Source organism: Sceloporus undulatus, chromosome 6, assembly GCF_019175285.1.
Source record: "Sceloporus undulatus isolate JIND9_A2432 ecotype Alabama chromosome 6, SceUnd_v1.1, whole genome shotgun sequence".
Classification (NCBI taxonomy): Eukaryota; Metazoa; Chordata; class Lepidosauria; order Squamata; family Phrynosomatidae; genus Sceloporus; species Sceloporus undulatus.
The window spans coordinates 101405679-101423155 of NC_056527.1; the positions used below are offsets into that span (position 1 = coordinate 101405679).

Genomic DNA, 17477 nt, shown 5'->3' on the forward strand with positions numbered 1-17477 from the left:
GACCAGAACCTTGTTAAAACACAAAGACAGAACCCAATCAAAAAGACAAACTGTGTTACAAACTGGGGTTCCAAAATGTCTCTACTGTATATTTTTTGAGAGAAAGATAAGGGCATTGCTTAGCGCAGAAGGCTAAGTGATCATTTCTTGTTATTAACTTTATTTATACCCTGCTTTTCCCCCCAAAACCAGGACTCCGAGTGGCTTACAAATTAAACATAATACAGTTAAAACATAGCAAAACAGTTGGTATCAAAATTAAACTGCACCCCATCCTTGCATTGCTCAAAGAACAGAACAAATGAGGGTTCTGTTTTGCATAGAAATTGCAACACATTAATTTATATGTACAGATGCAAATTTAGGCATAACTGCTAGAAGTATAATACACTTTGCAAGACCATTTCCCACTTGGCTAGGTTTACTCGTGCATTCAAATGCATACATGTACACAAACACACACACACACCTTGTTGTTCTTTGCTGTTACTGTTATTTGCAAGTGCAGCACAAAGATTAACAAAACAGAACTTTCCATAGGTTTATAACCCAATATGTAAAGGTAAAGGCATTCCCCTTTGACAAGCTTGTCAAGTCATGTCCGACTGTACGGGGTATTGCTCATCTCCGTTACTAAGCTGAAGAACCAGTGTTGTTAAAGATTACTCTGTGAGTCATGTGGCCAGCATGACTGCATAGAATGCTGTTTACCTTCCCACCGAAGTGGTACCTATTTATCTATTTGCATTTGCATGCTTACACAACACTAAAGCCAAAGGAGATGAGGAGGGAAGAGGAAAGAAGAAAACCTAGGTGCCACTTTTTGAAGTTAACCAGTTGTTCTCATGCTGAGAACAACAGCATAGTATATAGTAAGATCATACTAAGAAAAGAGAGCAGGCAGAGGGCAGTTCATTTTGAACCAAGCCAACCCTCCCTTTGCTACAGCTAGAGAGGAAACTAAGGTCCGGTACAGACAGGCATGAAAGTCCGGGCTGGGGTCGCCTTTCATTGCTGTGCAGCAGCACCACAGCAACCAAATTGTGCAGCGTCTCTGCACAGCAAGAAAAGGAGCACTAAAAAGCAAGCTGCTTCTTTTTGCACCGCTGCAAGCAGCCTGCAGTGGCGCGAACACGTTGCTGCTGCACTGCTCCATTTGGATGCAGCGCAGCAGCAAAATCATCACTGCGCACGCCGTCTATACGGCACTGCACAGTGACAATGCCCTAGTCACGTGCTAGAGTTGCAGGGCATGTGGGAGACATGAAAAAAGTTTCTCTCTAATTGATGAGCCTGCTATATTTTTCAGCCCATACGTATAATCTGTGACATGTCTTTTAATGTTCTCAAATTTCTAAGTTTGCGATAATAGTTCCTTTGATAGTAAATTATGATGAAGCTGCAGTTCTGGAGGGTTTCCTTCACTACAGCCTAACCCTGGGTAAACACAGGATCTATGTTGCATTCAGCAGTTCTCTGTCAAACAGGAAATCAGCTTTGAACATTCAGATCCTGTGACAGAACATTGTGCAAATATGAGTGGGAAATGCTGCACTGCAGGCAATCGCATTTGCAGAATGAAAGATCAAGAGATTTATATTAAACATGTTGGAGTAATGTCCTGTTTAATATAGGCCTCATTCCTACTTACAAAAAAAGAGATCCAAATTAGTCAATATTTATGGATTAGCCCATAGGCCATCTCAAAGTACCACAATACACAATACAAAATACAAAATAGATAAAATTCTATATAATTCTATATAAAACCCTTGATAACTTTCAAATCTGAGTAACCAACAGTACAGTATTTGTAAACTACAGTTACTTTGCTTGGAAGCATTTGGAACTTGCGTTTGTGGAACACAGCTTTGTACCATATGTTGACTGTTGTGTAGAGGCGATTCAAATTGAATGGATTGATTAGACAGCGGAGTGTGGTTCCCACTACATTTGCCCCAATCACATTTTTCCTGTAAAATAACCCACTTGTGGTTCACATTCATGAATGAACTGATTCAAAATGGACCTGCTCCAGCTGACCAAAGGGTGAATTATATCAATTTTGATCTGCATCTGGTTCACACTTGTGCAGAATTGATTTATCCAAAAAGACACAGGAGTTTATCAGACATGGGAAATTGGAATTATAATCCAATGGCAATCTGAATGCAAGCATGGGGTTTAACATTATTGCATGATAGACTGCCACACACAAATTTGGGCAATGGGAAGTCAGTCCGAGCGCAATCGTGGGGTTTCACGTTATTGCGTATAGACTGCCACAAGCAAATTCAGACAATGGCATGCTATTTTTGGGCAATGGGGAGCCAATTTGAATGCAATGAGCATTCATGTAATTTCACTAAACTAGTGACTTTACGTGAATGCGTTCTGACCCCACTTTCTTTTCATTCGAAATAAAGAGAAATTCCTCGCGTGTGATAAACTCCACAGAAAACATCAGCATCAAAAAGAGGTGGGTTAAGTAGGTCTAGTGCATGGCCCCCCTCTCTGATTCCCTTCAGCAAATCGATTCAGGTGGGAACCAGGGTCATTTGAATTCAAACCAATTTGCAATCCAGTTTAAAAGGTAGTAGGAAGTAATTTTTTTATTTTTCTTTGTGCTATCCTGGGAGAGAGAAATGCAGACAGATTCCCCAGGTCTGGAGGCTATTTGTAGGAAATGTATTTTTCTGAGTTTTTTTAACCTGCTAAATCTACCCTTCCTATACTTTAGATCTGATCCCAGAACCAAGAATGGCAGACTAAGAGTTGCCACCAACCTCCTACCAGCAAAAAAATTGCCCTTGCAGCAACAGTGGATATTTCATCAAACTGTAATAACAGGTTCTTTGAACACATGTTGTTATAACTGGAAATTATCCTGAATAACATCTGTCTTTCTCAGCCTAACTAGAGTGTTGTTTTGTGGAGTGACAAATATTTTTCCAGAACAGGTACAGATGACATTGGTCTTTGGAGAAAGAGATAGCTTCTCTATCATTATCACAAGCACGTCTGGAATTATTCTGCAATGAAGAACTTGGAGTATGGTCTCCATAGGGAAGAGTATTCTTTAAACGGCTGTCTCCAAATCCCAAGTTGGGAAAATTAATAGCAAAGACATCCCAGGCTGATGACAGAGGAAATGGTAATATCCAGTGGATCTTTGCAGACATAAAACAAGATCATTTAGGAAGAGGTGTCTCACACAAGCTGGGGTTATTTATTAGTCTGGAACTATGATTGTCAGTCCAAGAGTGATCTGTCAAGAAAATCTGACACCATAGATAGAAGAAGAGTGAAAAGGGGGGAAACATCTGTGATGGGTTTGTGTTTTGCAATGGAATTGCTCTTACTGTTGTTGCTATTTCTTCTGCCACATTATGCATGTAAAACATGTCAGTCTTTTCAGACAACAACTATACAATATAATTATGTGCATAAATATTATACATCTGGAGACCACATTGTAGGTGGGAGTTTTTCTCACAATTTTTATCTCTATGACATTGAGAATTTCAATAAACCTCCCAAGCAAATGTGTATCCTCAACAAGAGGTAAGTGTTCTCTTTCTCATTGATTGTATGTTCATGTGAACACAGAGACACATGAAGACACAGTATTGCTTAAACCACTCAGTGAGCTTTCTTATAGAGAGCAATGTGAAACAAACGGGTCCTTATTTAGTAAATGGCACACAGTCCAAAATCCTCTGTAGACATTAATGTTGCCTGTTGCAGTTTATCACTTACACTTCCATTCAATTTAAATATTAAATTGCCAGGTTTGCACACATAACATAAACTATGCTGTTAAGGAAAATCTTGGGATGTGTGCATGACATGATTCACATACTATTGAGAGAGAGAGAAAGAGAGATTATAATCTAATACAGAGAAGGATGGATATGATTTAAAAATTGGGGTGTAGCAAAAAAAGTCATTTTGTTTCTTTGAGCAATCTGGAAGTGAAACTTTTTTTTACTTTTGAAGAAATCTGTTTTCCCTGAGAATGGAATATGAAACTTTCAAAACAGTGTTTTCAATTACACATGTTGTGTTAGTGCTCAGGCTGTGGGATAAAAACTGTGATTGGTTTTACTTCCATCATGCTCCAATCTATTAATCTCCCTCCCCCATGAAATGAAGAATGTCAGTGCTTTTAAACAATTGATCCAGATGATGTTGGTTACATCCACAGACCACATTAATATCAGTGTGCAAGTTAGGACAAACTCCTGATTTTAATGGAAACTGCATGCAACTAAGAGTCTAGATCCAACCCAGTGTAAATATTGCCTTATCTATAATTTCTTCTTTAGCAAAACTTGACCACGAGTAAGATGCATTGCAAACAAAAGAAATAATGATTATAAATCAGTAGTAATTAAATTGACTTGGATTAGGACCTATATCCAGGGATATAGACATACTTAAGTCCCATAGAAATCAATAGGACTTCAGTTTCACAACTATTTTCATTTCTATATAGCTTAGGTGTGAGTAACTTTTCATTAGTTAGGGATAATGTTGTTTCAGAACAGGTTTATAGATTTTGCCTTCTTGGTATTACTTTCTTGGCAGCTACATTCAACCCCTAAACAGAGGGCTTACTTGAAAGGGCTTTACCAGCATCTTTTCCATGGTTGGACCAAGATCTAACCAAGTTCTACCATACTATCAGCTAAATGTTCCATGAACAAAACAATCTGAAGCATATTCACACTATACAATTATATAACGGTATGATTCCACTTTAACTGCCATGGTTCCATCCTATGGAATCCTAGGGTTTGTAGTTTGGTGAGAAACTAGAGCTCTCCAGTGAGATTTCTAAATGCTCCTCCCTAAACTACTAGTCCCAGGATTCCATGGAACCATGGCAGTTAAAGGTGGAATTGTAGCTCTGTAACTGTGTAGTCTGAAAGGGCCTTTACATTCAATATTGTAATCCTCCATATAGAATGACTTACATTCCATATAGAATAACTAACATTTTTCCAGATAGTATTCTCCAAAGAAAGAGGCAGTATTTGAAACCTCACATCACTGTTATGCAAGAGTTGAAACAAAGCTATGCTGTTTTTCAGTGGGGCTTAATTGAGCACTGAGTACAGATAGCTGTGGATTATGAACCCACTGCTCCAACTCCATCCTGTTTGTGACTGAAGTTGGTGTTTCATCCCAAAACATCTTACATTCTACATATTTATATAAAATATTTAACTGCAAGCTTTGAAATATGTTTTTTATATGCATGGGACATGTTTTTATGTAAAGTCTTCCATATTTTTGTATGAAATATTTTCAAATGGCTATGTAAATGGGTGTCCATCCTCTTTTGTCTGGAGAATTTTAAGTACGTACATTACATCCCATATATATATATATATATATATATACACACACACACACACACACACACACACACATATACTTAATAATAAAGTGAGTGCTTTATTTTCTAATGCACTGACTATTTTCAGCTAAAGATGGCTGTGATGGGATGTTGCATCACATACATTTGTATTGCAGATTCATGCGCAAGAATCATTTGCAAGCACTGGCCTTCTTGTTTACAAGAAAGGAGATCAATGAAGAGCTTCACCTTTTACCCAATATCAGCCTCGGTTTCCACATGCTTGAAAATTATTTTATTCCTCAACTGACTTTTAAACACACTATGAATCTCTCCTCCATTCAACGTCAAAGAGTCTTTAATTACAAATGTGGAAGTCAAGGCAGTCTTTTGGCTACCATCGGGGGAATGAATTCTGAGGCTACTATTTCAATGGCAAATATCTTAGGCCTCTTCAAGATCCCACAGGTTGGTGTTCATACTTTACCTACTTTCTAGGCCAGTAAATTACAAACAAACAATCTAATAATCTGTATTTTCAGGAGCAACGTTAGAGGAGTATTGAAATTGAGGTACTTGTCTGCAGTTGTAAATCAGATCAAACTAGGAGTGGGCAATTTAAGCTCTCTAGATCTTCTTAGTCAGAAGCTCCCATGATCCCTCATATTTGGCTTTGCTGGCTAGGGATGATGGAAGCTGTAACACAACCATATCTGGAGGGCCACAAATGGCCCATCCCAAATTAAATAATTAAACAGATCCTTTAAATTGCATTTTGTTAAGGTCTGCCAGAACTATCTTTTCCTACCTAACTCTATCCCATAATAAAAAGAGTAAAATGGTAGGATATATTTCATGGGATAAATGATAAATATATGTGGCTGCAAATGTTGTTTCAATATAAGTAGAACTCATTCAAATACATATAAGCCCCTCTGATCAGAGTAGGATAAATTACGTACCTGATTTAACTGTTCCACTGAAATAAATTATATTTAAAGATTATTAACTTCAGACAGAACGTGTTCAGTGTTACTATAAATGTAGCCAGCAATGTTCAATGAAGTAATATTGGATGATCTATACCAGAAGAATATTCTGTTTGTTAGTCTATTGCACCAAAAACCTGTGAGGTACCTAAAATCAGAGAACCTTTGGTACTCCATGTTTTGGAGTACAAGTCCTACAATCCCATACCTTTGTCCATGCTTGCTGAAGTCTCAGGAATTTGAATACATTTGATGGACCAAAGCTTCCCACCTTACCTGAAACAAACTAACCAGACTCAGGCATATATCCGCTTTTGCTACGACAAATGTGTGGAGATGTCACAAGTTTATTTTGCAATTCGAAGCATAGTTTTTCCTCTGAAAGTAAAATCTTATAATATACAAAGAAATGAAATCTTGAAATGGTGTGCAATTGTTATCAAATTCTTAATATTTATTGTTTTCTTAAGCTCAGCTATGGCTCCTTTGCTCCTGAACTGAGTGATAAGACTCAGTACCCCTTTTTTTACCGGATGGCCCCAAACCAAGATCTCCAGTTATCAGGAATAGTACACTTACTTTTGCACTTCAAATGGACTTGGGTTGGGCTCTTTGTTTATGAAGGAAACAATGAGGAGATGTTTCTACAGATGATTGAATCAATATTTACAAAGAATGGCATTTGCACTGCCTTTGTGGTTAGACTGTCTTACCTGCATTTCAGTGGGAAAACTTCACAGTCTATCCAGAAGCAAAAAGAATTGGTGCAGCAAAGCACAGTCAGAGTGGTTGTCCTCTATGCAGATTCGTCAACTTCATTACATTTCCAGCTGAACGTGGGTGTGAGAGTTTTTATTTCAACAGCCCAGTTTGATTTTCTTGAAGACAATTCTTCCATTGATGGTTCAGTTTATTTCAGTGGTGCTTTATCATTTGTCACCCATTCTAAGGAACTGAGGGCCTTCAGAGACTTTCTTCTTAATATGAACCCTCACTCTTCTGATGGAGGTTGCATCATTCAAACATTTTGGCAGGTCATGTTTTACTGTTGGATGCCAATATGTTCTTTACCTGATATGATGAACCTGGTGAAATGCATGGGAAAAGAGAAGTTTGATTACCAAAACACCAATACATTATGGCAGGCTGGGTCTAGCGAAAGCTACAGCATCTATAATGCAGTTTATTTTATGGCACATGCACTACATGACATGTACATAGCAGTCTTCAGTCATAAACCAATGAATAACAGAGAGAAATTGCATCTTTGGAATCTTCAGCCATGGAAGGTAGGTATCTTCCCTTTATGGGGGGAAACTCCATCTGCTGTGTTCTGAGTAAGCTAACTCTTGCACATTTCCTGAAGGATGCTGCTTTCATCGTCACAACAGGGATATCTGTTTAAAGAATCTCTTTTTTTAGATATCTTTTTTATAAATTAAACAGTGCAGCACCTGTATAGTTTGGGTGGATTATTCAAAGACATTCTAGCACTTTAATAATTGCATTACAAAGACCTATACAGTACATGCGTCCAAGTCAGCATGTGCTCAGTTCTGCACCATGAGTGTGTTTGTGTGTGTGTATATGGATCTGTGAAGAGGTTGTATTTGATCTAAGCCAATGTGCATTGTCTAAGTCTTTGGGTAGAGGTTGTTTGTTTCAGCTAAAGAATGGGCTTTGAAGCACATCATGTCAGAAAATGGCATATTCAAATTTCTCTGAAATTGGAATCCTTTCAGATCTTGGTTTTTGTGACTCTATGAAGAGAAAAATCTGAAACTATGCTTGTGGAGTAGAAGAAGAAAATATAATGATCCTCTAGGCTTGGATTTAGGAATTGAGGTTCTGCTAGTGGTTTCTAATATAACCATGAATTAATTTTAATTTTGCACCCGCTTACTGATTTAGAAGCACTGGCTTTCTGTTGGTAGATGTATGTACTCTTTACAGTGACTGAGACTTGCACAGTTAATATTGGTTTCCGTATGAAACTATCTACTTTTCCCCCACCCCACTTTTTCCTAGCTTCATCTCCACCTGAGAAATGTCCGGTTTAACAACAGTGTTGGTGATGAGGTGTATTTTAACCAGAATGGGGAGCTGGCCATAGGGTATGATATCATAAACTGGTTTGTGTCACCCAACAAGACTATAACTAAAGTAAAAGTTGGACAAATGGATCCTCAAGATTCTTTAGGACAAGAGTTTTATATCAATGAAAGCATCATTCACTGGCATCATCATTTTAACCAGGTAATGATGCAATGTCCCTTCCAGATTCATAGGCAAACTTTTAAGTGGTACTTTCCAAAATACTCTAGTGGGGTAGAAGAGCTATTTTAGTTAAGGATTCCAGGGGGGCAGTGAGGGAAAAGTGGGGCAATGGGCGGGGGCAGTGAGGGAAAATGAGGGTGGGAGGGGGGCTTCAGTCAAAGTATGTGTGTGCAAGAAAGACAAGGAGAACCAACAGCCTTTAGGACCATGGTAGGGATGAGAATTGCATGAAACTTCTTTTCAGGGTCCTCAAAAAACATCACACAGCCTCATTGATAATTTTTTGTGGTGCTGTCTCCTGCTCTTTGCCTGCCCAGGTAAGCTCACTCTCTTACCAGCATTTTTTGCTAGTAGTGACAACTGGGAATCTCTTGTGAGGCTTGGGCCCAGGGTATTGCCTCTGTGCCTCAGAGCGGCATCATTTTGGGACAGAGTGGAGCAAAGAGTTAGAGCACATGGTGATGGGAGAGAAGTGGAGGCAAAAAGGAGCTTAAGCCTTGTGATCTTTGCTGGGACTTGGCTAGTAGGTTGGAGTTGTACTGCTGCTCCTGCTTTCTTTCATTAGACAGGGTGAGAGAAGAGGCAGCAGAAGAAACCATTTTTATGGGAGAGTGGAAACCTGAAACTGTGTGGGGAGACATGTCTTCTGCTCTGAGTGCATTTCTAAAGAGCGAGGAATATTCTGGGGAAGGAGTAATTGTGCTCAATTATTGGAAAGAATCCTTTGTCTTGGAGTGGCTCCTGTAGTTAAAATCTATCCCTTTCTGCCCCACATTAGTTTCCAGTCCTGAGCATGTGGCCTCTGTAAACTCCCTACATACACACCAGCTGTGCCTTTCTCTGCTCCGATGAAGGACTGACAGCCCCTCCTCTCTGGGAAGAAGCTTCTTCCTTGCACTTGGTCACCCTGGGAGCAGCAACTAAGAGGCCTCTTGTCCACACTGGCCTTTGCTGCAAGGCTGGCACGGGTGAGAGGCGTCTCGATCACTGGTTAGCCAGCTGCTCAGTTGCTGCTTCCAGGATGGTAGGGTGCAAAGGGAGCAGTGATGAGCTGCCAGTCAAACATCAACCAAAAAGATTCCGCCATGTGCCGGTCTTTGCTGTAAGACTACCACAAACAAGAAGCTTCTCATTTGCTGCTCAGCAAGCTGCTTGGTTGCTGCTCCCAAGGTGACTTGGTGCAAAGGGAGCAGTGACTGAAATTAGCTATTTTGAATTTGCAGTAGAACAGTAGACCTAATATCAAAAAATATGCTGGGAGTATGTGCTAGGGTTTGTCGCCCAAGAGAAAAAGAAGCTGTATCCCAGAAAAGTTTGGGGACAACTGCTGTAAACGATAAAGGTATAGAGTACCTAACAGCACAAGTAGGGATAGATGTATGGTTAACATTTATTAGGAATCTGTGCCACAATCAGTATTCATCTTTGTGGAACTTCTGTATCTTCTTACTGTTGTTTTATCCCTTGGTATTCATGTTGTGATAAATTAATGTGCACTACCAGACATAAGAAATTGTCATCTTATGGTACGGAGGAACAGGATCTCATCAAAACCTCTTAACAATGCAAACAGATGCATATCTACTCAAACTAAATCCTAATGACTTCACTGGGACTTACTCCCCGATAAGTGTGTATAAGACAGAATTTTTAAAGTTCATCCTTTACAGAATGAGGTAAACAGAAAGGCACAGAGAGAAATTCCAACAAGAAACTTGCAAGCATTCTTGAATAAGAAAGTGAGATGCAAAATCTGTTCCTGTGCAGATCATATGTATACTCTGTTAACAGACTACTCCATGAAACATGTAAGAATATGTCTTCATTGCCTCAATCTCTATTGCAAAGCTATTTAGGCCTTCCTCATTCTCCCAAAGCCCATCCCATACAGACAATATGCAGGAGAACCAAAGATTTGTATATACTTCTTTCCTCAGCAAATTAAAGGAAGGTCCCATCTTTGGTAACCAATGCAGAACTGACCTTTGAGGAAGATACAATTTTGCTGTATCATCCAAGCGTCTCTGAATGCTTTCAGTAGTACTCCCCTTAGTGTTTCCTGTTCATATGACAAGATTAAGTAAATGCTCTGCATTCACCTCGAAATGAAGAGGCGTTTTGCAAAGAACCTAGTGTATGTTAATTTTAAGTAAATAGTAAGATATAACAGTAAACAGTAAGCAATTACCAACTAACTAAATGGTGGTAGTAACCAAAAGCATATTGTGCATTTTCAAGCCCCCTGCCTGGATGCAAGGGTCTGCTTAAATATGGTTAGGCAGTCAACAAGCATCTCAGTTTTCACTTGAGGCTGCTGTGAAGATTAAAAGTGTATGCATAGTTACAGCAGTTTGATACCACTTTATTATTAGTCTGTCAAAATGAATCGTGGGATACATAGTTTGGTGAGGTATTTAAAATTATTTGCTAGAGAGCTGCTGTGCTATAATCCAGGGGAGTGGACTAGAGTTCTCTAGAAGAGAATTTTGCATCCCTCACTAAAGTACAACCCTAGGATTCCATAACTTAGAGCTATAGCAGTTATGGTAGCAAACTGCTAAAGTTGTATAGTGTAGATGTAATGTGGATCTGTAAGATCAGATGGCGCTGTGTACAAACCAGTCAATGACAGTACTATCTAGCCCTCTCTAGTGGTGATGCCCCAAGACTAGTAATGAATGCTAGATGCTATGGTGCACAAAGAATAAGAAATGGGAGGTTTTCTATCTGTTGTCAGTTCTCAAAGTCTCTTTTTCAAAATCTAAGGATTGGTATGGTTCAACAATAGGACACAATTGAGACTGAAATTAAATTAAGCAATATACTGTGCAATAATATACTGTGTAATAATATGGTTATAACTCTGTGTATGCACAGGTGTATATAGATGTATATTTTATTGCATTGTGTGCAGTTCTAGAATGAATACACTGGCTACTTACTATACCATACCATACCATACCATGTTTCCTTAGCATGCCAAAATACATGACTTGGAAAGGTTAGATGTGGACAAAAGCGCTTCTTTTCCTATATGATCCTACCTGAATTAATGAAATATCCTCAAGGGAAGCAAAAGTCTCCAGAATCCTGCATTTTGTCACTGGCTTGGAAGGCACTCTTGGAAGATGCATATCCCCCAAGCTGTGGCCCAAACTGGAACTATAACAGTCCACTCGTTGTGGCAAAGGATCTAGGAAAGCCTATTCAGGGTTTTTGTCAGGCTGTTCTGAATACAGAGGTGGGGACTGTCTGGATGTGAAAAGCTGAAGTTTCCTCAGGTCAGGAAGTAAACTGACCTCTCTCTCAACCTCCTTTAACATGTGAATTAACTTTTTATGTTTATACTTAGACAACACCCTACTCCCGGTGCACTGAAGTCTGTTATCATGGATACATCAAGGTTGTCAGGGAGGATAAACCGGTTTGCTGTTATAATTGTTCCCCATGCTCAGAAGGGACCATCTCCAACAACACAGGTCAGTATGGTTTATATATACATATACAGTATATAGCTATTTCTTCTGCTGGCAGAGAAATTCTGAGAGCTGTAATTGCAAAATAATAATAATAATAATAATAATAATAATAACAATAATATCCCCCAGGTCTATTTACTTAGTGGGGGTTGAAATTTCTTCCTCCACTTAGGAGTTTATTGCACCACTTTTTAAAAATGGCTCTGTGCTATGGTATTCTGTGCGATAACTACAAAACCCAGAATGCTATAGCCATGAAGCCATGGCAATTAAAGCAGTGTCAAACTGCATTAATTCTACAGTGTGGCAGCAGCCACAACTTCTCCAAAATGGGCTGATTGTGTAACACTTTTTTATGAATCACAAAGTTTGTTCCTTTTAGATATGAATGATTGCAACAGATGTCCAGATGACCGCTATCCTAATAAACTGAGAGATGAATGCATCCCGAAGCTAATAACTTTCCTTTCATATGAAGAACCTCTGGGACAGGTTTTGTCTTCCTTTGCTCTTCTGCTGTTTCTCACCACAGTTGGGATTTTTGGGATTTTTATTAAGCACCAGAACACACCAATAGTCAAAGCCAACAATAGGGAGGTGAGCCATATTCTTCTAATTTCCCTCATGCTCTGCTCTCTAAGCTCCTTCTTATTCATTGGGCAGCCTAGAAAGGTGACCTGCCTCCTCCAACAAACTGTTTTTGGCATTGCTTTTGCTATTGCTATTGCATGTATATTGGCAAAAACTGTCACGGTGGTTCTGGCTTTCTGGGCCACAAAGCCAGGAAGCACAATGAGAGAATGGATGGGTAAAAGATTGTCAGTCTTCATTGTCCTTTCCTGCATTCTTACACAAGTTTGCATCATGACTTTTTGGCTGGGAAATGCTCCCCCATTTCCAGAACTTGACATGCACTCACAGAATGGAAAGATCACTGTGCGATGCAATGAAGGCTCAGTTGTTATGTTTTATGTTGTATTGATGTATATGGGTCTCTTAGCCCTCACCAGTTTCATTGTGGCCTTTTTTGCCCGTAAACTACCTGACAGTTTTAATGAGGCCAAATTTCTCACTTTCAGCATGATGATTTTTTGCAGTGTATGGATTTCTTTTGTACCAACCTATCTAAGCTCTAAAGGGGTAAAAATGGTAGCCGTGGAGATCTTCTCTATATTAATATCCACTGCTGGGTTGCTGGGTTTCATCTTTCTTCCCAAATGCTATATTATAGTTTTGAAACCTTCTTTGAATACAAAAGAACAGTTAATAATAAGGAAAACAATTGTCAGGAAATAATAAGGATAACAACATTGTTTCCAGATGTTATCCAACAGAAGTTTAAATGATATCGAAGAAATGAAGCCAATGGACTTCTTATAGACATGAACTGAAAAGATTATTTGGTACTGCAAATAAGAACAAAACATTTATTAATAAGTGGGAGCCCAGGAGCAGCTTTGTGTTTTGTTTGTTGAACATCAAGGTGTGCATATATTTCTACACCACCACCCCATATACACTAAACATGTTAAACATTGACTAGAATGTCACAGTGTGTTTTTCAAGCTACCTTATGTTATGATACACTGGTCCTGTGTGTGTGTGTGTGTGTGTGTGTGTGTGTGTGTGTGTGTGTAGATAGACAGACAGACAGACAGACAGAGCCCATCTAGAGATGTAATTTTAAAATCAGCTCTCATTAAGCAGTGGGTATTTTATTCAGGTACCAGACCTTGTCAAGTGGCAGTCACAGCTGTCCTATTAGAGAACAGAGCTGTGTGCCCCATGCAATTTGTCCTAATCTCCTGTTCTGTCATCTGCCCTCTGATTTTGTGGAAGATATTGTTATTAACTTCAGTATCCCATTGCCAGAATTCAATGGATTTCGTGTACATTGACAGTCATTCAGCTTCTGTATGTCCACTGGTATGTGTGTACCATCTTGCATTTTACAGCAGGCAGTGAAATGTCTTAGCCTTACCTGGGATGTCTTAGACACAAAAGATAGCACTTTCTTAATTGACCATCCATATGCATGGATTCTTTATCCACAGATTCAACCATTGGTTTACCTGAGGTTGGTGTCACCCAGTGCAGGGGAGGGCAGACTAACTTGGCCCCTGGAGGTCCATTTGGACTCTGGCATGGCTGCAGCTATTCCAGAGTCCAAACAGAAGGTACTGCCCTCCCCCTCCCCCCAGCAGCATGTCGTGTAATGATCACCCCTTTTCTCACACCTGAAATATTGGGCTGAGTAATATTGACACATGTCTAATTGCCTATGATGCAGAATTAATGCAGTTTGACACTGCTTTAACTGCCATGGCTCAATGCTATGGAATCCTGGGCTTTGTTGTGGCACCAGCACTCTCTAACAGAGAAGGCAAAACATCTCACAAAACTAAGAATCCCAGAATTCCATAGCATTGAACCATGGCAGTTAAAGTAGTTTCAAGCTGCATTAATCCTGAAGTGTAGATGCAGCCCATGTCAAAACTGATTATTCAGCTGGTACACTGAAGGACTCCATGTTTGCTTTCTTTTGAACTCTGGTAATACTGTCAATAAATTATGTCCCACTATGTATATCTATATGTTGTTTTCTTAATTTCTGTTCCATACATTTATCCAGATTTTGTCTTTCTTGTTGTTGTAGTAGTTGTTATGCTCTGTTTGGTTAAAAAAAAAATCCAAGTTCTTTAATCTTACTTTCTCTGTTCTTCTTTGTGGTATATGTGACTCATACAGAGCCTATTAATGAATACACACACACATACACAACTTGGATGTTCTCTGTTTTAAGCACAATATATTCCCATTTTTTAAAAAGAAAAAAGTGCTCCTTGAATAAAGTATCAACTATGTTTTTTCCTTTCCCCTAATGCAAGCTATTTTTATTGTATTTCTGTTGTTGCTATATGCCTTCAAATTGACTGATTGGCAAACCTCTTCTGAATAACTCTTTTATTGTATTGCAAGACTTGGAAAGGGTTATTTAGAGGAGGTTTGCCATTCCCTTCCTCTCAGGCTGAGATTGTGTGACTTGCCCAAAGTCACACGATGGGTTTCTATGACTGAGTGGGGATTCAAACCCAGTTCTTCAAAGTCATAGTCCAATGCTCAAAATGTTGGCTGTCTTCTAGAGTGTAGATGCACTCTAAGAATGGAAAAACCACAAAGTATTAATCTTGCAATACCAATTCAGTGATGCTTGAGGTGGCTCCATATTTCTCAATCTGCTACTGGCTGTGATTTGAAATGAACTTTAAAATGAGGAGGAGGAAGGAGAGCAGATAGCCAGTCAGACGTCTCAGAGATTCTGATGCAGTCGCTAGCATTTGGGACTAAGCCAAACATGGTTTTTAAAAAGTTTATTTTCAAGGCAGCACTTTTGCCCAAAGATTCATAAGCTTGTCCTCTGGCCTACAAGAGAAGAGCCAGCTCTGAGATACCGGGATTCCCAATCCATCCCCTGTTGCCATGATCTTACATTTTTTCTTGGTAGGACTTCCTCAGTTTCACTTATGTTTCTCTTGAACTTCACATCCTACTATGATTTGTCTTTTCCTGAAGCCCTTTGTGGCCAAGGTAAATGTGTAGGGGTTCATTCCCACTTACATTTAAACGGGTTTGTGATTTGCTTTTGCTCCATGTTGGTAAATCGATTCCAAAAGGTCGGTTGTTCCCACTATGAAAACAGATCTTTTCATTATTCCCATGTAATCACTTCTTTTTTGGCATGCTTGTCATTCCCACTTGTTTGCGCCGCTTCAAAATGCATGTCAATCATCTGTGTGTCATCAGTGACATAAGCAGCAGCCTGGGCAGCCCAGCTTGGTGTGTGTGTGTGTGTGTGTGTGTGTGTGTGTGTGTATATATATATATATATATATGAATGATTCAATGTATTGTTTTTGCAACTACATGCCTGAAGTTCAAAAGTTCTGGTGGGGAAAGGAACTGCTAGAACTGCTATGTTGATTCAGAGCATTTTAAACTCGCCTTGAGGGCATAGTTATAGGGACTGACAAACTGAGTGCCTACAACACTGACTAAAACCGTGGCAGAAAGGAGAGTTCAAAACACTTGAGTAGCCAAAGTGGCTTTTTTCAGAGCTGCAATACCCATGCTCACTTCAGAAATTAGCTCATACAGAACATTCTTACAAATGTACATACATATAAATAAAAATCTCATGGATCCACATATCATGTCACTTTTAAATGAAAATAAAAGGGGGGAAACTTTTATTCTCTTCTTGGAACGATTCTCCAGCCATCACAATCTGAACAGAATTAAAGATGAGGAAAATTGTTTAATACTGCTGGAACTATACTGTTACTGTGGTTGTTCTGTCTCATTTTAGACATGCCAAAGGCAACAGCAGAGCACATGGGTGTCACATGAGACTGCAGTGGACCTTTGGTATCCACTGGGGTTTGGTTCCAAGACTCCCCATGGATACTAAAATCCGTGGATGCTCAAGTCCCATTAAATACAATAGCGTAGTAAAATGGTGTCCCTTATATAAAATGGCAAAATTAAGGTTTGCTTTTGGGAATTTATATATTTTTAAAATATTTTCAAGACCTGGATGCTTGAATCTGTGAGTAAAAAAATCTGCGGATATAGAGAGCCGACTGTATCTTAGCCATACTCAATATATCATATATGCAGCATGTGTAACTATTTATGTCTGCAGCTTAGAATGAAGTATAATTTACATTTGTCCAAAAAGCTGTGAATGAATTCAAAACAGTAATCATCATCATAAGAGGAATTTTCATTTCTACTGAAAACGAAATCCTGCATAGTGGATGTATGGGGGCCAAGTTGCATCGAGCGGTTATTTATTCAAACCATAGAGTTGGATGGCTCTACAACAAATTATGCGCAGCATCTATCCTAAGTGTAGTCATGGTATGATGCAAATGCACCACATGACAGTACAATGTCCCCAAGGAAGAGGGAAATCTGGTCCACAGATGCAAGAACTACAGTGAGATTCTGTCATCTGCACTTTGACCACTTGTAACACTGCATTCTTATGCACATTTAATTGGGAACAAGCATAATTGAACAGAATGGAGCCTATTTCTATAAGACTACATGTTAGTAATACAACTGTTTAAATAAAATTTGATTTGTTTCAATCTTTGTTTTGTGACTGGAGTGCTTCTTTATGAAAGTTCCACTTCATGGAACATGTACACTCAGTGAGTAAATGGGGTACTATTTCTATTCTATGTACAGTACTTATCAAATGTGATTTTGCTGGTAGCAACAATTGTCAAAGCTTGAAAAAGTTACTTTTTTGGAACACCGTAGGCAGAATCCCTCAGGCTAACATGAAAACATACATGAAAA

General features: G+C 39.1%; 2 protein-coding genes across 3 annotated transcripts in view; both read left to right on the forward strand.

Moving 5' to 3' along the window:
• Positions 1 to 17477, forward strand: part of LOC121935751 (zinc finger and SCAN domain-containing protein 23-like) — a 482958-nt gene that overhangs the window by 409087 nt on the left and 56394 nt on the right. The window lies entirely within an intron of this gene.
• The window catches only part of LOC121933758 (vomeronasal type-2 receptor 26-like), a 25680-nt gene continuing 13864 nt past the window's right edge, over positions 5662 to 17477 (forward strand). The window contains exons 1-3 of the mRNA XM_042473748.1: positions 5662 to 5833; positions 11984 to 12110; positions 12493 to 12707. Coding sequence (XP_042329682.1) covers positions 5690 to 5833; positions 11984 to 12110; positions 12493 to 12707 — 486 coding nt within the window. The 5' untranslated portion in view covers positions 5662 to 5689. The remainder of the gene's footprint in view (positions 5834 to 11983; positions 12111 to 12492; positions 12708 to 17477) is intronic.